The 25,882-nt window shown below is 37.8% G+C and overlaps 1 protein-coding gene across 1 annotated transcript in view; it reads left to right on the forward strand.

The window, feature by feature from the left end:
• The window catches only part of Gpr137c (G protein-coupled receptor 137C), a 70,703-nt gene that overhangs the window by 21,423 nt on the left and 23,398 nt on the right, over positions 1-25,882 (forward strand). The window contains exons 2-3 of the mRNA XM_031361137.1: positions 2,798-2,841; positions 4,408-4,636. Of these exons, the coding sequence (XP_031216997.1) occupies positions 2,798-2,841; positions 4,408-4,636 (273 nt within the window). The remainder of the gene's footprint in view (positions 1-2,797; positions 2,842-4,407; positions 4,637-25,882) is intronic.

The following is a 25,882-nucleotide window of genomic DNA, read 5'->3' on the forward strand; positions in this document are numbered from 1 at the left end:
GGTCTCACCACCCACTGCTGACCTCTACAGACACCAGGCATGCACATGGCTCACATACATGCTCACATACACTCAATACAAAAAAATCAAAACTAAAAATAACTTTAAAAAACAATTCTTTCAACATTTTTTTTTATTAATGAAGCTAAAGAGGTAGCTCACCACATAACAGCACTTGCTGCTCTTACAGAGGACCTAGGGCCATGTGGTCGCTCACATTCATCAGTGACTCTAGTTCTATGGGGTGTGATGTCCTCTTATGGCTTTTATAGGTATTACACACACATGCAGACAAACACATAAAATAAACCTTTAAACTTTATATTGTAATTGTGGATGCATGTGAATTTACTTTTAAAAGGAAATGTACAATGAAGTATTTAGAGGTAAATATACAACTCAGTATTAAATGATGTTTTAATATTTTACATAGGACATAGATATAGCAACATTCACAAAAAGCAAAAATGTAGACGCTATATACATATCCAATGATGAGTGAATGCATAAAGTTAACATATAACATATATAATTTCCTCTCTAAGACTGACTATTCATATCTATGTATGTATACATATACATATATATAATATTTATGTATTAGATATAATGTACATATATGTGAGTAAATGTACATTGTATGTGTCTATAGTATATATGTATATACATAGATGTGTGCATATCTGCATATACACATATATGTATAGCCTTAGGAAATAAATTCTGACACAAATGAATCTTAAAAACATCTTCTAAGTGAAATAAGTCACAGAATTATTATTGGATAAGTCTAGTTATATAATTGGGAGTTAAATTTATGGATACTGAAAATAAAATTGTTGTAAGAGGTTGGAAATAGGAAAGATGAAAAAATTTTTAATGGATTTGACAAATGGAAAGGTTATTGAGGCTGGTGGTGATGGTTGTACAGCAGTGTAAGTACCTAATTCCACTAGAGCTGATATTTTTAAATGGTGACATTGTAGTTTTATGTTATATATATATATATCTTACCACAATCTCAAAATTAAATCACTTGGGCACAGAAAAGGAAAGGAGATAAATGGAAGAGTTATCTTCTAAAGAAGTAGATGGAGTTACAGTGAACTTAAATCAATTAAAAGTCTCTTGAAATAATCCATTGCGGTAATGAAGACAGAAGATGGGTGAATCTGAGAATGATGTAAGGAGTGCAGCTAAGAGACTAAGGGGATAACATCTCAGACTTTGCCATCCATTGACCTTTTGGTACATCGTGGGGTATTAGGAAATACAGTAGGTATAGCTAGGCCTAAATAAACACCCATCTGCTAAGGACCACTTCCTTTGTTTTTTTTTTAATTAGATGTTTTCTTATTTATAATATCTCCTTTCCCAGGTTCCCCTCCCCCCCCAAAAAAAAAGAAAGGAAGGAAGGAAGGAAGGAAGGAAGGAAGGAAGGAAGGGAAAGAAAAATAAAATAAGAAAAAATAAAAAATAAATAAACTAAAACAATTTCCTGTCCCCTCCCCTCTCCCCCTGCTCTCCACCCCACCCCCTCCTACTCCCTGACCCTGGCATTCCCCTACACTGGGGCATTCCCCTTCACAGGGCCAAGGGAGGACCACTTTCATGACTATTTCCTCTGAGAAGCCCCACCTTGCTCTGTAATCTCCCTTACTTCCTTCCCTTTCCTGAATTCATTTTTTCTTGTTTCTAAATTTTATGATAGCACCATTGCCCTTTTACCCCAACATGTCAAAGTAGGAGGTTTATTGTTTGCTTTTATGCAGTGAGTTTCTACAAAGTATAAACGGCAATTATGTTCATAAATCTTTGACACCTTGCATAGGGCATGAGGCATCTGGGTTTTATCTACTGTTTTGTTTTCTTTTGTCTTTGTTTTGAGGCAGTCTAACTATGTAACTCAGGCTAGCATGAAGCCCTGAATCATTCTGCCTTTGCCTCTGCTTCCCACTTGTTGGGATTATAGGACATGCCACCCTATCAAAAACATGGAGTCTCAGTAAGTTCTCAAGAAGTATTGGAGTGAAGTCAGTAAGTCCCTGAGTATTTAACAGTATTGGTGTGTATAACATTTTGGGTTCATGCCATATTTCATTATCCTATAACTAGTCTTTCCACTTTAACTCTTTACTCCCTCTATGTATGCCTGTATGTTATAACCAGTTTACTGAAACACCATGCTTTGGAATATCTGTATAGAAACGTTCAATCCCTTCCCATTACCTAAAAAATATAGTTCAGCTTTACTGGTAAGAAAATGATCTTTGGGGAATATAGCCCTATTGATATAACAAGCTCTATTTTAGAACAAAATATGACTAGTAAGAAGTTTAGGGTAAGGGTTAGAGAGATGGCTCAGTTGTTTAAGATGCCTGCTCTTCCAGAGAATGTGGGTTCAGTTCCCAGTATCCACATCTCTCATTGGCTCACAACTCTCTATAACTACACCTCATGGATCTGATGTCCTCTGACCTTTAAAGTTGTCTGGCACACAGACATGCATGCAGACAAAACACCCATGCACATAAAATCAGACTGATTTATTTTTTTTAATGTTTAGGATAGATGGCAAGCCATCCACCATAGTATCTGCTTCATAGAAAAAGTTCATACCTACTTAAACTAACAGTTTTGTGTGATATTTAAGGTAGAAATTTAATTATTTGAATACCTATTTTTTTCACAGTAATCAACTGAAAGCATTGAACTTTATCAGAAGCACAAAGTCAATGTAAATTGAAAAATATCTGTATTACACTTGTTTTCAAAACTCTTTATGCTCTCTTTATAGGTTATATGTAAAGTCAGATGTGCCACTGAACTTGACAAACACAAGTAAGTTTCATGAGTGTCAAATTGTATATTTAAAAGATTTGTAATTGTAATTTACTTACTTTATGCATATTGGTATTTTGCCTGCATGTATATCTGTGATGTATGAGTTACAGGCAGTCATGAGCTGTCATGTGGGTGTTAGAAATCTAACCAGGTCTGAAAGAGCAGTCAGTGCCCTTAACTGCTAAACCACTTCTCCAGTCTCCCACTTCCCCCAAGTAAATATTTTTAAGTCGGTTGATAGAGGCAAAAGGAAGGAATTGCTGAGGGTGCCTTTTCAGTATTACAGAAAATCAAGTCATTGGTCACTTCAAAGGAAATAAGCACAGTAGTTAACTTTCTCCCTTCAGCCATGATAGCCATGAGGCTCGTGATCACACCCTCCCTCCCTCCTTCTCCCTACTATCTCCCTCTCCCTTCCCCTTCTGGCTCCTCCTTTCTTATTGCCACACTATGCATCCACATATGCAAAGTCTAATACATATCAGTTTTCGGAGCTAAGCAGTGTTTCTGTACTGGTTACTCTCAGCAAAGGGAACAGAAAATTAGTCCAGAGACATGAGTTTCAGACCCAGTTCTCCTAACTCAACTCTTCTGTGCTTTGGTTTCCTAAAGTGTTCTGATTCACTACATAACATAATTTCAAGGTCATTTGATTTTAAAGTTCTAAAGCTACTCTCTTATTATTTAGTTCAACATTTCACCTCATGCTGTAGCACAGGCTGTCATTCCAACACTGGGCAGACCAAGAGGGGAGACAATTTGGGCCACATAGCAAGACCCTCTTAAAAGTGTGGTTTCATGTAACCTTTCAAACTAATTTCAGGTTTTTTACTTATATACTCAAAGTTTTCTTGTTACTGATTACAGATTACTTTCTACTTATCTTCTATAAATTATCTCCAAGGGTTGAAAGCAATCCAAAATAGAAGATTCTAGAATGCAAATGTATTTGACCTGGGGTTGTTTTTACAAGATTGCTGTTAACTACGACTTGGTACAGACCTTACAGGGATTTTACGATGAGTGCTTAGGAACTGCGTGTTCTGTTCCTGGGTTCTTTTTGGGTCAAGTTTGAAACATGTTTGTTATAGATAATCGGGTCATGGACTCAAACATTATTTAAAACTCTTTCCCATAGCTCTTAAAATTGGTGAATTAATTAGGCACAGCATATTAATTTCCTAGACAAATTTTAAGAACTTGATAATTATTAGAATAGGAAGGCCAATACAAATGCACTCAGTAGTTATAAAAACTTTTTAAAAAAAATCATAATTCCCCATAATGGTGTTAAAATGGCTCAAAATTTTTTTCAGCTCCACAGGTCAGTATTTATTTTTATACATGAGATTATTTATAAGGTAATAACTTAGAGTCTATAAATTTTAAAACAGTTCATATACTAAGTTCATAATGGCTGGCATGCCAAGTAACTATGGGAGATTATTAAATTTGTGTTTAATGAAATTATAAGCATTTTAAGTTGAAATAATTCTTGTCCCTGAAATAACACTAATTTCTCAATAGTTTTATAAACATCAGATACACTGTTTTTTCTTTCAGAATTCTACTGCATTTGGGCTTTATACTAGCAAGCCTTCTCTTCTTAGTGGTGAACTTGACCTGTGCAATGCTAGTCCACGGAGATGTCCCAGAAAATCAATTGAAATGGACTGTGTTTATTCGAGCATTAATTAACGATAGCCTGTTTATTCTCTGTGCCATCTCTTTAGTTAGTTACATATGCAAAATTACAAAAATGTCATCAGCAAATGTCTACCTCGAATCAAAGGTAAGTATAGTTCTTAAATATGTCTGAAAGTCTAATGTCAAATCCTAATCCTAAAGTCATACTTTAATGGGAAAGTTTTACTTTTTAAAAGAGTACTCTAAAGAGCAGTCACATTTTTAGCACGAACAATAGTTGTAGCAATTAAAAGATGTTCAAATTGGTCATGAACATTAGCCTTCAACAGCTAAGCCATCTCTCCAGCCCAAATTTCAGGTCTTCCTAAACAATTAGGTTTTCTTCTTTGACGCTGCATTAGAGGCCAGTCAAATGAAGTAAGCCAGAACAAGTGTGAATGAACAACCACATATTACTCTCCTTCCGGGTCAGTACTCGGAAGCACTCAGGATGGGCCAGCATTTGACATGTGGTCATAGACTTTCCTATAGTACAGGCCCTAGCAAAACTAGGCTGTCTCAAGCCCCTGGATAGCATTATTCACCCTTCTACCAAAGTTGGGGAAACACCCAAACACACATGATGTGTGCCCAGACAGACCTTGTGAGTTTTATGCTGTTAAGACCTAAAGTCCCCATGAGGTTGTCTAAAACACAAAAGAACGTCATCAAGGCTTCTGCTGGCTTCATGTGTGCTGTGTATCTAAGACAGGATCAAGCATGCATCCTTTTGAAGAGCAGAAAATTATGAAAGTGTTGAAGATGTAAGCATAGAATCAGAAAGTGATTAAATATAAAGCTTTTTTAAGTAATAAAAGTCAAGGCTTGTTATAAATAGAAAAAAAGTATAATGCTATAGAAAGAGCTTAAGATTTTGGCCAGTAAGAGCAGTAGTATTGCCATAAAATATGCTTACCAGATAGTGTGTACATACACTTGTGTTAGCAGAATACTATGCCATGGAGGTAAAATCATTTTTATTTCTGTGATGGTTTAGAAGTGATGTTTCACTCTATATTATGAAGTCCATATGACATTTGAAATAGTCCTGCCTTTTCCATATAATACTTAAAACAGTCATGCTTTTTCCATGTGATACTTGAAACAGTCCTGCCTTGTTTCTTCTTTTTCTTGTTTTGAAAAATAAATAAATATTAAGTTACTAATAAAGAGCCATGGAAGTTTCTAATGTTGATAACTGACATTTGGATAGTGATTGTTTTATCATAGTATATTTGTGGCATTGAGTATGAGTTTGTAGCTATGTGGATATTAGGGTATATATGTGAATGTTAATGTATATACATATATATATGTATATTCTGAAAGAACTTAGACAATTTTGTATTCTCAACCACATTCAGATAGATAGATAGACAGACAGATAGATCTTTATAAATCTTTAAAAGTGACTTTAAAATCACTTCCCAAGAAGAATCTCTGCTGCATCCAGGCAGCACATTACCTTTACTTTTACTTTCTCCGTGTAAAATCACTAGGCTCATTTGAGTGGTTTTTTTACTCTCCTGTAACAACATACAGTAATAACTGTTTCAGTCAACCAGTGCCTAAAAGGTTCAAACCAATGCCTGTCAATCCACTACTGCCAGTTTCACATCAGATTTCTCAATAGCCCCAAGAGTGTTTCTTAAGGCTCAGACTCTATCTTTTACTTTCCTCTTTCTAGTCTTCTTCCTTTACATACATTGTGATATTAATCTCTCAGCCAAATCATATGTACTATATTTTCAAGTGACACATGGTATGCCTCCTGCCCCTACATTTTTGACCTACATCATCCGGAATTGCCTCCCCCCTTTCTAGTGCTCTCTTTATGTTCCTCTCTTCCTCAGCCTTAATGACTTCATTTAATCCAGTCTCTGCTCTTAGTCTCCACAACCGAATCTAGACAAGTTGATTGACTATCTGACTTGTCCTGAACTTTGGTGTCTGGATGCTCTTACCACTTTCTATGAGCTACCACTTGTATACGTATATTGTGTAGACATAGATGTAGACTCTAAGTAAAGTGAGTAAACTAAGTAAGTAAACTTCCCCTTCTGTGTCTTTGTAAGGCTTTAGAATGTAAACACATTAGTCTCATAAATTAACATGGGTAAGACAATTAACTGAGGAACAATTGGAGCTCTAAGATCATGGTGCCTGGGTTTTACCAACACATAATTTAACCTCTCTGTAACTGTCTCCATAGCAGTGCAATAAAGATGAGACAGTAGTATTATGTGGGAAATCACAGTATCTGATCTGGCACTAAAAATAGAAACACTAGCTGTTATTATCTTTATCATTATGCTTTGGCATAGTTCATAGGGAACTTATTAGAAAATTTGAACAAAATTTCTAGATACCAGTTTGGGGAAAGGTTGTTCTTGGTATGTATGTTTGTTTGTTTTGTGTTAGCCTCCCCTAATATTGTTCATTAGCTAGTTTTATTCCCACCAGATCAGCAGTCTCCAGCCTGACTGTTAAGCTTGACAATATGAAAGAGTATAAATTCACAGTTTTAAAAGAAGCAGCAGTGACCGCATGTAGCTCAGCAGCAAGGAGCTTGCTCATACACAAGGCCTTGGGTTTCATCTCCAGCACTAAAACAAACAAGCAGCAATAATGTTGCCATGATATTTATATTTAGGACCTGGAGCAAATAGAACTTTATGCCCTTCTTCTTCACTGTACCCTAGTAAACAGTCTTATTTTATTAAAAATAGGACTGTATAAAATTTTATTATATGTCAAAATTTTACTCTTGTCTGACAGCCCTTGAAGTCATTTTTTTAAATATCAACTTCTAAATTGTTACTTATCTTCACAAAATTCGACTAAGGGTTTTAGTAATTCCCTTTACAGAGAAGGCATTTAAGATTCTTTCATGTTCACTTTTTTAGTACTTTATTTATATGTCGAGCAGCTATAGCAAGCGGTACTGTGGTTTGGTTCTCGTTTTCAAATAGGAGTTTTACTTGCTTTTAAAATAGTAGTTACCAAGAGCCAGGGATGGTAGTACATCTTTAATCCCAGCACTTTGGAGACAGGTGCAGGCAGATCTGCGAGTTTGAGGCCAGCCTAAGCTATGCAATGAGGCTCTGCTATAAAAAATGTTAGTTACCTAGAGTTTGGATCAGTTACTTCTGTGCCTTCATTGTTTTCCTTTGTTGGTTGGTTGGTTGGTTTGTTTACCTTCTTACATATTTAAGTCTTCCTACCTTGTTCTATATGTATGTGCTTATACAAACTATAAACATTATTCTTTTGTAAATTAATGCAGGTACGATTCCTCAAGAACTACTTTGGTGTTTCTCATAACCTTGTAGTATTGCAGCAACACCGCTTGCTTAACAAAAACAAGAAGAGACTAGGGAGATAGCACAGTGGTTAAGAAGGCAGGCTGCACATGTAAAACAGAATTCAATGCTGCAAACCCATGTCAGGTGGCTTACAACTGCCTGTAACTCAAGCTCCAGAAGAATTCAATGCCTCTGTTCTCCACAGACACCTGCACCCACATCCCACATGTATATACGCACAACATACATACACACACACATACACACATATACACATACATATGCACACACATACACACACACAAATAATTTAAAAATAAAAAATATTTAGATTTATATTTCAGCCATGTCTCATGCATTGCATACTTACTTACAAGTCAGTGTTGATTACACATTATCTGTCAGCTCACCTCAAGAAATTTGAAAATCAGATTTCTGTCTTCTTTAGGCCCCCTAAACTTCCATAAACAGTTACCAGTTTTACCCTCTGCTTGCTTTTCCACCAAGATAACTCTGACTTAAAGTTCCTATATTCTTGTTGTCAAAAATAATTCCCACTTGCTAGATTCACAAGTTTGTTTGTCAGAAATATGACCTAAAAGGTGGACATTCTGTTTCACCTTGTAATGTGTATTTTGTGCTCAACTCTATCTAGACCAGTGTAGTTTTGAATTAAGCCCGAGTAATACCCTGGATTACTTGTCTTTCTCTGTCCTAGATTGAGACAGACACCATGCTTTGGCCTACATTAACATATTTAAAAGAATTTTCTTATAAGAAAGATTTGTTCTAGGGGCTGGAGAAGCCGCTCCTGAGCTTCTGAGTTTCATCTTCAGTTCTGTGTCACTGTTCAGGACCAGCTCCAGGAAATCTGTACTCTCTCTGACCTCTGCAGGTAGCTAGCTACACATACATGTGGTATATATTCAGACACGCCTACAGACATATAAATAATAATAAAGAGGCTTTGTTCTGGTGAGGGCTAGATGGCTCAGCCAGTATTTGGTGCCATGCCTGACAACCTGAGTTTGATCCCAACATCCTCACAGTGAGAAGAGAGTAAACTGTACAGTGGTGTATGTACTTAAGAACACATGTATTAGGGCTAGAGAGTTGACTCAGTGGTTAAGAGCACTGACTGCTCTTCCAGAGATCCAGAGTTTAATTCCCAGCAACTACATGGTGGCTCACAACCATCTATAATGGAATCTGATTCCCTTTCTGGGTGTGTGTGTGTGTGTGTGTGTGTGTGTGTGTGTGTGTATATATATATATATATATATATATATATATATATATATATATACAGTGTGTATATCTATGTGTGTGTTTATATGTATGTATATATACAGTGTGTATATATATGTATTTATATGTATGTATATATACACACATATATATGTATTTATATGTATGTACATATATACATGCATATATATAATAAAATCTTTTAAATAAATAAATAAATCTTTGGGCTGGAGCAAGTGGGGTTGGAGAGAGAAAAAATGAACACACACATTAATAAGTAAATAAATATTTGAAAACTTTTAAAGAAAGGTTTATATAAAAGCATCATTGTATGCTGTGTAATGCTGCTGATGGTGTTAACTACAAAGACTCCCCCAAAAAAGTTTTTTTTTCATTTTTAACACCAAAAAGAAAAAAAGTCACTGATTAAAATTCTTTCCTCAGGTTAGTGTGTCTCCCATTCAGAAACAAACATGTGGCTAGCCCCTGTCAATTTTAAAAAGACCTTATTGTATGGACTTTTGCTCTGGTTCTTCCTCTGTCTAATTTCATCTCATTCTTCTCTACCCACAAACATATTCTTATGTGTGTTTTTAACCTCTGTGCACTTCTGAAGCTTCTGAATATTTGCAACTAGAGAGATGTATATTTAAAATAAGATTGATATACCTTTGGGTATGTCATATTTCTTCCTTAGATATGTTTCTTTTTAATTACTACAGAAAGACCTTAGGGACAGTGTATTTTAGGAACTAGGAGGAGAAACGTGAGATTGAGAGAGAAGGATGTAAATCCCATTCGTCTGGTTTTGCCTAAATATGACCTTGGGCAGTTAATAGTCTCTGAGCTTAAATATCCTTAACTTACCTGATGGATCCCTTCATAGCACACAAGAATCAATAGCTTCTGTGTGCACAACAGACTTCCCGAGCCAGCAAACATACGCGCACACACACATACACACACATACATACATACATACACATACACAAATACACACATATACACACATACACACACACATACATACATACATACATACATACACAAATACACACATACATACACACACACAAATACACACATATACACACACATACATATACACACACATACATACACACACACACACACACACACACCTTTTTTTTTTTTTACAATAGCCTCAAAGAAAAAATACCTTGGAATACTTCTAGTGAAGGAAGTGAAAGATATCTACACTGAAAACTTTAAGGCACTGAAAAAGAAACTAAAGACAATACATGACAAAAACAGAAACAAAAGTTGCTGTGTTCCTGGATAGCAGATTTGATGTTGTGAAAATAACTACACTACCAAAAACAGTCTACTGATTCGGAAGAATCCTCACCAAAATTCCAATGACATTCTTCACAGAAACAGAGAAAACAATTATAAATTCATTTGGAAGCACAAAAGACCAAGTAGACAAAACTAAGCAGAAAGAACACAAGCAGAGCCATCACATTTCCTAACCTCAAATTATACTACAGAGCTGTAGTGATAAAGATATTATGCTTCAGGAATAAAAACAAACATGTAGACATGGAGTATTACATAAGATCCAGATATAAACTACATAGCTGTGGACATCTAACTTTTGACAAAATTATCTCCTAAATACACTAAAAAAGAGAGAACCTGGCAAGACTGGATATCCACCTATAGAATGAAGTTAGAGCCCATCTTTTTATCCTGCACAAAAATCAGTAGAAAGTGGATCCTTAATTTAAAGCTAGATACATGGAAACTGCAATAGGAAAACATGAGGGAAACACTTCAGGATATAAGTATAGGCAATAAATTTCTGAGTAGAGCTGATCTACACAGGAAAAAAGCACCAAGAACTGACAAATGGGACTGTATAAATTTTTAAAACTTCTGCACAGAAAAACTATCCGCAGAAAAAAACAAGCAGCCTACAGAATGGGAGAAAATCATTGCCAGCTAAGCCTGAGACCTGGATTTAATATCTAGACTATCTAGAATCCATGAGAATTAAATACTAAAGAAACAGAACCAAAGGCTGGTGGGTGGGCCAATGACCTGAACACAGTTTGCAAAAGAAGAATCAAAATTGACCGATACTTTTTGAGTGTTGGACATCTCTGACCATTATAGAAATGCAAATGAAAACTACTTTGATATTTCATCTACTCTTTTCATATGGTAAGAGGGAAACATCAGAAAACAAACAGCAAACAAGTGCTTCAGAGGATATATGCCACAGACTGGGGTTTCTTACGGGGTCCCTTGTTCCGCGGGACGATGGATTCTGGCCAGGTGTGCACGGGATTCGGCTTTGACAAACAGACTAGACACGAGTGGTGTAAGGTCTGAGTGTATTTCTCAAAAATGACTTGAGGCTTTTACAATTATTGCAAAAGAGAAAAATGAAAAATCTGGCAGCTCAGTAGTCGAGGTACATCTGAGGCCATCTAAAATGCACTAGGTCTAAAACAGCAGTCATCTCCTCTGAACTGGTGCAGCACCCCCGGGCTCCAAGTATGTTCGGGCTGCATGGTCCTAGTCAGAGTCCCAGGAGGCAGCGGGTGCGCCAGCCAGGAGAATAGAGGCTTGAATCTCGAGTCCTCGATGCTGAATCTTCAATGTTGAATGCTCAAATCTCAAATGCTCAATCTCTTGAATCTCAACTGGTGCTGCACCCCCCGGGCCCAAGCACTCTGGGCCCGGGGGGTGGGGGGTGGTGGTGGGGGGCTACGGACTACATGAATCTTAAGTCCTAGTCCACCAAAGTTGGTTCTAATCCGAGTGCGAGCGAGTCCAAAATGCTGAATGCAGACTGCCTGCTGCTGAATGCTGAATCTAGAATGTTCAATGCTGTAGACTGTCTCTCTCACACACTCTCAGATTAAGGTCCCGCCCATCTTAGGTAAAAACGCCCACTATGCTAATCTTTTGGGGAAGTAGAGACAGTCTCTTGCTAACTCCTAGGAGTGGTTCAGCTGTAGTATGTGACTGAGAATGAAGATTTTACTTGACCTTGTCCTGGGATAAGTCTCTCATTCTGTGAGCTTCAGTGCCCTACCCACAATGCTGGAGGCAATTAGTTAGAATGGCTTAACATTCCAAGCCAGGGTTTGACTAGGACTTTGGAACATTGGTGAAGGTCAGAGAGCAATGTCCGAATTTTCTCTTACTAGTTGTAAAGAAATGATATCTTGGTAAGCCCCTAGCACACAAGTATGAGGACATATCTGGGCTACCTCTGAGTTTGGGGTACCAGGCGACAATGCGGAGGCAGGAGACTGACTTTCCTTGAAGTTTACGCCTCAAATACCGCCATCACGCAAAGTGTGTGTGGCAGATATAGGGAAGGGGAACTCTTGTGCACTGCTGGTGTGAGTGAGGACTTCATTGTGCTGATCAGTGTAGAGGCTTCTCAAGAGTTAATATATATACCATATGACCCAGCAATATCACTTCTGGGTATATACCCAAAGGATGCCACATCCTACTGCAGAGACACTTGTCCATTCATGTTCAGGGTTGCTCTGTTTACCATAGCAAGGAAATAAGATTAACCTAGATGTCCATCAGCAGGTAAATAAATAATGAGAATACATACATACAAGTGTGATTTTATTCAGCTATAAAGAAAATTTGAATTTGCAGGAGGATAGATGAAATTTGAAAATATAGTAAGTCTGGTACCTAAATCTCAGAAGGAAAATACAGTATGTTCTCTCTCAGATGGGCACCCTAGCCTTTAACTATTAAATATGTGAATCCAGATGGGAGAAAATGTGAATAAAGGCCTAGAAACTGGAAAGGGATCTGTGTGACTGGAACAGAGGCCCTAAGGAAGGAGTGGAAGGAAAAAAAAGAGAAAAATGGAAATGGGAAGATTAGAGTTAAAGGGTATGACAGGAAATTATGGTTGGGTGGTGGGGAGGCAAGGGAGGAAGGACCAACAAGAGGAGAAGTTTGTGGAAACCCATTTAGAAGTAACTGTTACTTGTAAGTTAATTTAAAAAAAAAAAAAGTGTGGTAGAGATAAATTAATGTTGATGTCCTGGGTTCTCTCTGGGCTGAGTAGTAACTACCTCAAAAGTGTCTTGTCAGAACTCAGTAAAAATGCTCATGAATAACTAATATAGTGTGTTGCACTTAGGAAGTACTAAAATGTTAGCTTTGTGCTTGTAACAGATGGTAATCAAGCTTGAAGGAGTGTGTTGCTGCTGCTGCCGCTGCCACTGCCGCTGCTGCTGTTGATATTTATGTATTTTCCTTTTCTGTGTATGGGTGTTTTACCCGGATGCATGTACCACATGCATAGACTCCATGGAGTCCAGAAGAGAGAGTTGGATCCCTTGAAACTGGATTTACATAGCCATGTGTGTTCTGCGAATCAAACCTGGGTCCACTGGAAGAGCAGTCAGTGCTCTTAACAAAGGAACTCTCTTTCCAGTCCCTTGGCGGAGGTTTTAAAATCTGAAAATGATGGCAAAACGTATCTGGGAAAGGATCCTATATATTTAATTAAACTCAAAATGAAAAATGACCCTTAAAAATGAATATAAATCCCTACTGGGTTTCTCCTTTCAGTAGCTTAGTTTTACAGTGTGTGCCACTTTATTCTTTTTTTTTTTTTTTTTAAATTTACAACCCAGCCGTTGACCTCCCTCCCTCCCACAGTTCCTAATCCCATTCCTTCTCCCCCAGTCTCTGAGAGGATGCTCCCCACTACCACACCTCCCCCCTCCCTGGAGTCTTAAGTCTTTTCTCCCACTGAGGCCAGACCAGGTACTCCTGTGCTATATATGTGCTGGGGGCCTCAGACCAGCTCGCATATGCTGTCTGGTTGGTGGCTCAGTGTCTGAGAGCTCCTAGGAGTCTGGGTTAGTTGAGACTGCTGGTCTTCCAATGGGGTCACCATACTTTTCAAACTCTGCAGTCATTCCCTTCAATCATAGGGGTCCCCTATTTCAGTCCAGTGGTTGGATATAAGTATCTGTGTCAGTCACTGTCAGCTGCTCAGAGGATAGCCATGCTAGGCTCCTGTCTATACACATACTATAGCATCAGTAATAGTGTGAGGCATTGGTGCCTCCCCATGAGATGGATCCCAATTTGGGCCAGTCACTTGACTGCCTTTCCCTTAGTCTCTTCTCCATTTTTGTCCCTGCAATTCTTTTAGAAAGGAAGAAATCTAGGTCAGAAATTCTAACAATGGGTTGGTAACCCCATCCCTCCACTTGATGCTCTGTCTATCTACTGAAGGTGGACTCTTTGAGTTCCCTCTCCCCATTGTTGGGCATTTCATCTAATGTTACTCCCATTCAATCCTGAGAGTCTCTCAACTCCCAGGTTTCTGGTACTTTCTGTAGTATCCCCTACACCCCAAAGCTGCATATTTCTATTTATTCTGCTGGCCCTCTGGGCTTCTCACCTGTTGCCCACAACATACCTGATCCTGTTCCCCCTCCCACTTCTCTCTCCCACCCATGTTCTTCCATCCCCCTGCCTCCCATGATTATTTTTGTCCCACTTTTAAGTGGGATTGAAGCATCCTTACTTGGGCATTTCTGCTTTTTAAACTTAAGTTGTGTAAGTTGTATCTAGGTGTTCTGTACCTTTTGTCTAATATCCACTTATTAGTGAATACATACTATGCATGTCCTTTTGGGTCTGGGTTACCTCACTCAAGATGATATTTTCTAGTTCCATCCAGTTGCCTGCAAAATACATGATAGCTTCCTTCTTAATAACTAAGTAGTACTCCATTGTGTAAATGAACCACGTTTTCTTTTTTTTTTCTTTATTATTAGATATTTTCTTTATTTACATGTAAATTTCTCCATTCCCAGTTTCCCCTCCAAAAAACAAAGAAACAAACAAAAACAACAAAAACAAACCCCTGTTGCCTCCCCCCCAGATGTCCCTCAACAGAGGAGTGGATACAGAAATTGTGGTACATCTACACAATGGAGTACTACTCAGCTATTAAAAACAATAAATTTATGAAATTCTTAGGGAAATGGATGGATCTGGAGAATATCATCCTGAGTGAGGTAACCCAATCACAAAAGAACCACGTTTTCTGTATCCATTCTTTGGTTGAGGGACATCTGGGTTTCCAGCTTCTGGCTATTACAAATAAGGTCGCTATGAACATAGTGGAACACATGTCCCTGTAGTATGGTGGAACATATTTTGGGTATATGCTCAGGAGTGCTATAGCCAGGTCTTCAAGTAAAGCTATTTCCAGTTTTCTGAGGAACTGCAAGATTGATTTCCAGAGTGGTTGTACAAGTTTGCAATCCCACCAGCAATGAAGGAATGTTCTTCTTTCTACACATCCTTGCCAACATGTGCTGTCACCTGAGTTTTTGATCTTAGCCATTTTGATGAGTGTGAGGTGGAATCTCAAGGTTGTTTTGATTTGCATTTCCCTGATGACTAAGGACTTTGAACATTTCTTTAAGTGCTTTTTGGCCATTCAAGATTCCTCTATTGTGAATTCTCTGTTTAGCTCTATACCCTGTTTTTTAATTGGTTTATTTGGTCTTTTTGAGGTTAGCTTCTTGAGTTCTTTATTAATTTGGGATATTAGCCCTCTATTGGATGTAGGGTTGGTGAAGATTTTTTTCCTATTCTGTAAGTTGCTGATTTGTCCTATTGACTATGTCCTTTGCCTTACAGAAGCTTTCAGTTTCATGAAGTCCCATTTATCAATTGTTGATCTTAGAGCCTGAGGCATTGGAGTTCTGTTCAGGAAATTTCCCCCTGTGCCAGTGAGTTCAAGGCTCTCTCTCACTTTCTCTTCTATTTGATTCAGTGTATCTGGTTTTATGTTGAGGTCCTTGATCCACTTGGACTTGAGCTTTGTGCAAGGTGACAAATATAGATCTATTTTCATTTTTCTACATACAGACTGCCAGTTAGACCAACACCGTATATTGAAGATGCTTTCTCTTATTTTTCATTGTATGTTTTTGGCATTGTCAAAAATCAAGTGTCCATAAGTGTATGGGGTTTATTTCTGGGTCTTCAATTATATTCCATTGATTTACCTGTCTGTCTCTGTACCAATACCATGCACTTTTTATCACTATTACTCTGTAGTACACCTTGATGTCTGGGATGGTGATCCCCCACCCCCAGAAGTTCTTTTATTGTTAAGAATTGTTTTTGCTATCCTGGGTTTTTTGTTTTTCCATATGAAATTGAGAATTGAAGTTATATTCTTTTGTTTTAGGGTAAAATGTTGTATATATCTGTTAAATCCCTTTGGTTCATGACTTCTATTAGTATCACTGTGCCTCTGTTTAGTTTCTGTTTCAATGGCCTGCCCATTGGTGAGAGTGGAATATTGAAGTCTCCCCCCCCTTATTGTGTGAGGTTCAATATCTGTTTTGAGCTTTAGTAAAGTTTCTTTTATGAATGCAGGTACCTTTGCATTTGGGGCATAATTGAGACTTCCTCTTTGGTGGATTTTTCCTTTGATGAGTATGAAGTGTCATTCCCATCTCGTTTGACAATTTTTGGTTGAAAGTTTATTTTATTGGATGTTAGAATAGCAACTCCAGCTTGTTTCTTGGGACCATTTTCTTGGAAAACTTTTTTCCAACCTTTTACTCTGAGGTAGTGTCTTTGTCATTGAGGTGTGTTTCTTGTATACAGCAAAATGCTGGAACCTGCCTACATATCATCTGTTAGCTTATGTCTTTTTATTGAGGAATTGAGTCTGTTGATGTTGAGAGATATTAAAGACCAGTAATTGTTAGTTCTTGTTATGTTATATTGAGATGCTATTGTGTGTGTGTGTGTGTGTGTGTGTGTGTGTGTGTGTGTGTGTGTGTGTGATTCTCTCCTTTTGGGTTTGTTGTAAGGTAATTAATTTCTTGTTTTTTTCTCTAATGTAGATACCCTCCCTGTATTGGAGTATTTCTTCTACTATCCTCTGTAGGGCTAGATTAGTAGATATATATTGTTTAAATTTGGTTTTGACATGGAATATTTTGTTTTCTCCATCTATGATGATTGAGAGTTTTGCTAGGTATAGTAGCCTGAGCTGGCATTTGTGTTCTCTTATGGTCTGTATGACATCTGCCCAGGATCTTCTGGCTTTTAGAGTCTCTGTTGAGAAGGCTGGCATAATTCTGATAGGACTCCTTCCATTTTTAGGTCTTAGACTACTTTGTTGAATTTGTTTACCTATTTGATTGTGTTTTCCTGTATTTCTTCTACTTTTTGTTTTGTTTTGGTTTGGTTTGGTTTGGTTTTGGTTTTTTGAGACAGGGTTTCTCTGTATAGCCCTGGCTGTCCTGGAACTCACTCTGTAGACCAGGCTGGCCTCGAACTCAGAAATCCACCTGCCTCTGCTTCCCAAGTGCTGGGATTAAAGGCATGTGCCACCACAACCCGGCTGTTTTCCTGTATTTCTTAAAGAGGATTTTTTTTTCCTCTTTAAGGGCTTCTTCCTATTTAACTATATTTTCCTGTATTTCTTTAAGTGAGTTATTTATATCCTCCTTAAAGGTCTCTATTATCTTCATGAGATAGTATTTTAGACCAACATGCTTTTCCAGTGTGTTAGGGTATCGAGGGCTTGCTGTGGTGAGAGAGGTTGGTTTTGATGGTACCAAAGTATATTGTCTTCTGTGGCTATGTTCCTGCACTTGTTTCTCAACATCTGGTTATCTCTGGTGTTAACTGTCCTGGGTATCTCTGTCTGGGACCTGCCTCCTAAGAACCTGGCTGCAGCAAATCTCCAGGGAGACCTGCAGAATATGGGGTGTTGAGAAGGGCAGAGATGCTGAGCTGCCTCAGTAGAGATACAGACCCAAAGCGAGATGGGGTTCACTCAGAGGTGAGGGGTCCTGCATCAACTGTCTCCTTAGGGGGTCCCAGCTACTGTGGTTATGTGGGCGAGTATCTTACCTATTGCCCTGGTTGTAGCAGATCTCCTGGGAGATCTGCAGGCTGTGGGATATTGAGAGGGGCAGACTGAAAGGCTCCACCATTTTATTCTTATGTACTGTTCCTCTCTGATGTTTATGAGTTAAGTGTATGAAAGATTACATTGAGTCTAATATTTAGTTTCCTTAGTAAAATTAGCACATTTTGTTGACAGTTTGTTGTGTTTGGTTGTTGGGGTTTGTTCTTGTTGTTGTTGTTGTTGTTGTTGTTGTTGTTGTTTAGGGGTTTTTGAGACAAGGTTTCTCTATGTATCCCTGATTGTCCTGAAACTTCCTCTGTAGATCAGGTTGGCCTTGAACTCAGAAATCAGCCTGCCTCTGTCTCCTGAGTGTGGGGATTAAAGGCATGTGCCCCTAGGCCTGGGTCTTGCTAACATTCTTAAGTGTCCCTTTCTTTTTTTAAACCTTGTGTACCTAACCCTCTGCAGAGAGGTGGGTCCAAGAGAATAGAGAGCAACTTTGCTCTAAGATCTAAAAGTACAGAATGCTTCACAGATGTATTTGTCATCCCTCGCACCACATAAAGTATTACTCATAATTTTTATGACTTCTCTAGACAAACAAACTGACAGCACTCTGCAGTTGAAATATACCATTTCAGTAGTGGACTGAGCCAGGCTAAAGCCAAGGTGATGGTCTGGAGTCTGCCTGTTGATCCCATAGTGCACACACTGTATGATCAGATGACAGGCTGGTAGGAGCTATTGCCATGGTAATGTTAGGTATCCCCTTCTTTATGGGGTCTAGGAAAGTGTTGCACCCTTCCTTGGTCTAGTGCATTCATGAATTCTCAGGCCTGGTTTTCCTCATGTGACTCAGATATGACCATGTGCTCATGTGGGTACAGTTTACCTTGATAAGTTTACCAGCTGATGTTGTTTGTACTTTTATGGATGTTATTTTTCAGTCTGTACTTCTTGAATGGTTTGTGATGAGTGGTATTATTGAAGTGCACAGCAAAGTGCAGAGGTGTCCTAATTCTACAACTCTGTTCCAACTGCAGTCAGATGATGTTTGCAAGATGGACTCTCCCAGAGCAAGGCACAGCCTGAAAAAATGCTGGTTTATAGACTGTGACATAGCTTAGGTAAAGGAACAGTGTGATCTCAGCACTCAAGTTTTTTCCCTTATACTTTTATACTCTAGTGGCCTTTCTTATCAGAACTGTTTTTTCTGTGATCAGAAGGTCTACCCAATAAAAGCTATCTGGGCTACAGTGTCAGGATCATAGGGATCAAAGGCTTATTTTCATTGTGTGTATGTGTGTGGTTTTTGTTTGTTTGTTTGTTTGTTTGTTTGTTTGTTTGTTTTTCGAGATAGGGTTTCTTTGTGTTGCTCTGGCTGTCCTGGAACTCACTCTGTAGACCAGGCTGGCCTCGAACTCAGAAATCCGCCTGCCTCTGCCTCCCAAGTGCTGAGATTAAAGATGTGCGCCACCACCGCCCGGCTCATTATGTTTTAACAGCATGAAATTATTTCTGAAACTATCTAGGTTTTAGAATTGTATAACCTATTTTTAAATTTGCTAAAAATGTTTTTCTCATTTTTAATGCTTAGCATGTTCTTTTAATTTTAAAAGGAAAATAACATTTGTGAGACTTTTTAAAAGTATGTGCAGCTCTCTGCTTCAGATAATGACCAAATTGCTCCTACTGGATAGAATGATGAGCTCTAAGCTAATATATCAAAAGCACTGAAGATACTGGACAGTAACACTTAGAAGAACGTGTCACTGAACTATCTTCCTGCTGTATGCTGCTTCTACACTGACTCTCGCCCTTGGAGAACGTGAAAAATCAGAAAATGCAATTCTCATACTATAACAGGAAACTAACTGGGAGTTTGGGGATGAAGACGGCCTCATAAAGAAATACCATGTTCTGGTTATATTCTATGCCAAATGTTTGTTTAATACCAGACATAGTCAAGATAGTCTAGACTATAGAGGAATGATAAAGGAAGTACTCCTAGAACTTAGCTCATATCTAGCATAGGAAACAGCTTGAGATCAAGTCTAACAATTATTTAATGGTTTTCTAAAACAGTCATTTTTAGAGGAATATAACAGAATTTCAACTCTTTAAAATATGTTTTTCCCAGTGCTCACAATCTATAGCTACTACCTATATAAAGAAGTGGAAGACTCACACTCAGAAAGTAATCAGAGGAGTTTACGACATCTCCCCACAAGATGACATAGATCTTAGATTTGTCAAAAATTTTATTGTGTATTCAAAGGTATAAAGAAAACCCATTTTGATTAAATAGGAATTCTTAAGAGAAACATAGACTATAAAAACAAATAGAAATTCTAAAACTTAACAAGTTACTTGGACTGGATTAGAAAGGAAGAGTCAGTGTACTTAAAGATTAAACCAACGGAAATTAACCAACTGAAGAACAAAGGATGGTAATACAGAAAGAAATATAGTGATCAAAACCTACAGATCTAGTTTTGAATATTTAGAGTAATCAAAGGAAAAGAGAAAAAATGAAGTTGGAAAAAGTATTTGGAGAAATAACTTAAATTTTCCAATTTTGTTGTAAAATAGATTTGTAAAACAGATTCAAGAAAATCCACATCAATTTTGATTTAACTAGAACATACATAAGAAAATATCTAAGCACATTGCAAGCATGTAGCTTAATATCAGCTGAAGAAAACTGATTCATCACATGTCAGGAACAGGGATGGTACTCATTTATCACAAATAACAGAAACCAAGAGCAGGCTAACATCCTCAAATTCTGAAAGGGAAACTCAACTCTGAAATCTGCAGCATCCTCTTTCTATTGCGTTGTTTGAGACAAGGTCTCCCTGTGTAGTCCTAGCTGTTTTGAAACTCTATATAGACCAGGTTAGCCTTGAACTTAAAAGATTTTCCTGCCTCTGCCTTCCAAGTATTGGCATAAAAGGCATGCACCACCATACCCAGCTTGAAATATTCTTGAACAGCAAAGGAATAAATTTATGCAGATGAAGGAAAAACAATGAGCATACCTGGATTTCATGAAATGCTAAGAACATTCTACACTCTGTAGAAAAATGAACTGGCTTGAATTCAGCTCTTCAGAAATAACACCATAGTTAATATGCAGATAAACAGAATTTCTTCAGTTTTAAAAATACAGAATGTGAGGTTTACATATGTAGATGTAATATGTAATGTTCTCTATATGCTGTATCATTCATCTACCGACAATGAATGATAGGAGAATATAGAAAGTTATGGTGTACATTATAATATTTAGAGCAGTGGTTCTCAAACTGATCTTGAAACTATTAGAGTCCTAAATATTAACAGTGTTCTCAAGGAGCTTTGTAAGATGTTCCTATTACATGTTAAAAGTTAAAATACTAAACTATTAATTTATTGAAAAACAAATCCATTGCATATAAAATCAATAACCCTTATGAGTAATTTTTTTTTTTTTTTTTTTTTTGGTTTTTCGAGACAGGGTTTCTCTGTGTTGCTCTGGCTGTCCTGGAACTCACTCTGTAAACCAGGCTGGCCTCAAACTCAGAAATCTGCCTGCCTCTGCCTCCCAAGTACTGGGATTATAGGCATGTGCCACCACCGCCCGGCAACCCTTATGAGTAATAATATTTTTTTTAAAAAAATTAGAAGATTGACATGCTATACTCTTCAAGTCTCCTTAATATCTGGCTTCATAGAAGACATCTGGGTTTTCATGTCTGCATTCACTGTGTTATTCAATATGTTATTCGAATTGAAATAAATTCAGAAAATCTAACTTTACACAATTATGCATTTAGAAAATAAAGAAGTTGTTTTAAAAAAAATTTCAAGCCAGGAAGTGGTGGTGCACACCTTTAATCCCAGCACTTGGGAGGCAGAGGCAAGTGGATTTCTGAGTTGGAGGCCAGCCTGGTCTACAGAGTGAGTTCAGGACAGCCAGGGCTATACAGAGAAATCCTGTTCAAAAAGAAAATTTTTTTTTCAGAAAATTGTGGATATTTTCTATAACACTATACCAAAACTCAGAAGTGGTACTTTCTGAAAGAAGAATTACCATGAAGAATCTAAAGCAAGAGTGACTAGAGTGACTTTTTATTAGTCTGTATTATACTTGGAAATTTTTTATGAGACTATGCTTTGATCATTTGGAAAAAAGTTGTCACAGATCTTCACAATGTTGTATTTAGCAGATGAGCAGCTTGGTCTTCATGCGGATCTCCCCTTCTCTCCAACTACTGGAACAGGGGCTGTCCCTGAGCCTGTGGCCTGCCTGCCTGCCTGCCTGCCTAAACAGGCTGCCTCGTCTGGCCTCAGTAGGAGAGGGTGTGCCTAGTCCCACAGTGACTTGATGTGCTGGAGAGAAGAGATGTGGGGAGGTTGACACCCAGAGGGAAGGTAGAATGGGGAGAAGACTTGCGCAAGGGAGTACTAGGTGAAAAAGAGGGGCTGGTATTGGGTTGTAAAGTGAATAAATAAACTTTCTAAAAGTTAAATTTGATATACAAGAAAATTTTCTATTTCATAAAGTTGAGTCCCAAATGACATATACTTGTCTCTCTCCATCTCAATAGGAAGGTCTAGTTTGTAGAAAACATTACATGTGGCTTGTGAGTGTGTGTAATTCCCAGAATCTAATTTTCACTTGAAAATTCTCATTTAATTGGTAACTTTTTTATTTAAAGGTATAGGCTTATTTTGTGTACATAAAAAATATAACTGCATACCAAGTCTGAATAGCCATTGTTTGCCTGCTAAAGTTGTCTGACAAGTAAAAAGTACTATCCTATGGGGGAAATAGAGAGTGACTATTTCCACTTCCAAATCAGTTAATCATATAAATGGTTTTCTCCAGGACAGCCACAGTGTTTCCATATGAAAAAGAAGTGCTTTAGAGGCACAGATCATCCTATGACATGGATTACTAAATAAACAAGTCCTCTAGGGTCAAAGTTTAAATATTTTTACTATTTCATCAAGGTTATTATTAAAATGTTGCTTACCTACAATCCTGGCACTTGGGAGGCAGAGGTAAAATCAGAAATTCTAGCCCAATCTCAGCTTCAAAGAGCATTTGAGACCAAACTGGGCTCTGTGAGACACTGCTTCAACAAACAATTCTTAAATTCTCAGTTTTAACCAGGAATGCATGGTACTGAAGGGTAGAGTCACCATAAAACAACTTACATTTGTAGCCTAAAAAAACATTTTATTGGATCTTCATTTATGGGAAAAATTATAAAAACAATATTTGACATTTAAAGCATTCATCATACCTGCATTTAAATTTTCAATTCCTTTTGCTTTAAGCTCTGAATGAGTGGTCTCAAAAAGATGCTGCAGCTTAACTTGGACCATAGTACTATTCAAAAAATGTTCTGTTGCAGACGACATAAAAGGTAAACTCTTAAATTTTATAAAACTTATTGAAAGATAGTTGTCATTATTTTTTTTGTTTCTTACTAACAGTTTCATGCTGTTCCTTTGAGGCAGATTGAAGGAATCTTGGTGGCTCAGATAGCTCTCTAACACCTTCATCTTCCTTAGCAGCTTTCTTTTGTAGGGCAGCTCTTGTTGAACACACCATTCATTAATTTTTCTTTTTAAACACTTTTGAAAGTATTTTATTTGTGTGTGTGATGCATGTATGCCTGTTTGTGTGAGGACTTGTTCATGTGTGAGTGCAGGCACAGGTGAGGTATGGCACATGTAGAGACATGAAGGCTACTTTTGCTGCCAGTGCTTGCCTTCTGCATCGGACACAGCCTCTTTATTGTCTGCCTTTACATGCACCAAGCTAGCTAGCCCACAGATTTCTGAACTTAGATTGCTGGGCTTATGCAGCAAGTGTGTTCCCAGAGCCATCTCCTGAGGCCAAATTGCATCATGTTAACCATTCTTAAATACATAGTCATTGCCTTTAGGTTCACTCAGAGTGTTACCATTCCCTCTATCCATTCGCAGAACATTTCTTTCACCACACATCAAACTCTGTACCCATGACTCCCCATCCCCAAGCCAATGATACATCTTTAAGTATGAAATGTGCATTTTATTGTTGAGTTTTTGTTTTTCAAGTCAAAACTCAAAAGAGTTTCTCTGTGTAGCCCTGGCTGTCCTGGAACTCTTGTCTGTAAACCAGGCTGGCCTCGAACTCAGAGATCCACCTACCTCTGCCTCCTGGGATTAAAAGTGCATACCACTATAGCCTGGCTCAAATTAATTTTTTAACTTTGAAAAATTATGATTTTTTTTAAGGCAAGGGGGACAGATCCATGAGTCAGAGCACTTGCATACAAGGAAAGGTGGGGTCCTGGGCTCAAATCCTCAGAACCCTTGTAAAATAGGCTGTGATAGGGCATCTGTCATCCCTAGTTTTTTTACTGGCAAAATGGGAGGCACAGCAGGGTAGTATCTGGAAGCTGGACAGCCAGAAACACTGGTGTAAGTGGCAAAACAACAAAAAAGAGACTAAATATCGGGCAAGGTAGAAGGAAGGCAAGCTGACACCCAAGGCTTCCTCTAACCTTCATGCAGTGTGCTCCATAGTGTTCACATACCCATACTCAGACAAGTAAGCATAAATATTACACACATTATACATGCATGCATGCATCATACACACAACGGAGGAAAACAATATAATCATTTTAGGAGACTCAGAAAAAATATTTAACAAAATTCAGCACCCATCATGACTTTAAAAGATTTTAAAAGACATTCAGCTAATAAGTAATAGAGGAAGTAGCTTCTGTTTAGTTAAAAAGGAATCTATTTTGGGGGCTGGAGAGATGGCTCAGTGGTTAAGTGTAATGACTATTCTTCTAAAGGTCCTGAGTTCAATTCCCAGCAACCACATGGTGGCTCATAACCATCTGTAATGGGATCTGATGCCCTCTTCTGGTGTGTCTGAAGAGAGCAACTGTGTACTTACATACATAAAATAAATAAATCTTTTGAAAAAAAGAAATATATTTTTAAACCATGCAACCAATATCCTACTTAAATATTAAAGTCAATAGCCAATTAAATATTAAATATTCTGTCCCTAAGACCAGGAATAAAGGAAATATATAGGTAGATTTTTTAGAATGTAATTCTACTCACTATACCAAGAAAGAGAAATGAAAGATAATTGGGAATTACATAGAAGTATCCAGGTGTAGTAGCAGAAACCTGTAATCCCAACATTTGGGTGGCTGAAGTAGGAATATTTAGAGTGTGGGGCCAGCCCTGTGCAGGGGTACATAATGAGACCCTGTCTCAAAAAGTAAGGGACAGAGGGGAGACTTAGTGATCATAAATCCCTTTAGTCTGCTTTTATCATGGATGTACTTTTCCTTTGCTAGATAGTTTTTCTGGGTGTATTCTGGGTTGGCAGTTAGTGTTCAGAATGTGAAGTACATCATTGCAAGATCTGGTTATCCCACTGGATAATATGTTATTATAGGTCTACCTTTACATGTGACTATGTCTCCAAGGCCATTCTCCATATATTTTTATTGTTCTGTACATTTAATGTTTTAATTGTAATATGGAGGTCTCTTTGAATCTTGTCTACTTGATATCCCTGACACTTCATCTGTGTAGGTCGGCATCTCTTTTCCTGACTATGGGGAATCTTCTGATTCTTTTAAAAATGTCTCCTATGACATTAGAAAAAGAGTCTATAACCCATAAATTTGGTCTTTTCCCTGTCACTTCTCAAAATTGCTACCTTATCATTACTGTTTTACCCATTGTCTCAGTGCCTCCTCCTGTCTGCAGGCTCAGAGTCTGTTCTATCCTTGCTCCATCTATTGCTGAGACTTTCCACAGGGATTTTAGTTTGTTTTGGTGGTGGTGGTGGTGGTGGTGG

The sequence above is a fragment of the Mastomys coucha genome, unplaced genomic scaffold, assembly GCF_008632895.1.
Source record: "Mastomys coucha isolate ucsf_1 unplaced genomic scaffold, UCSF_Mcou_1 pScaffold9, whole genome shotgun sequence".
NCBI lineage: Eukaryota > Metazoa > Chordata > Mammalia > Rodentia > Muridae > Mastomys > Mastomys coucha.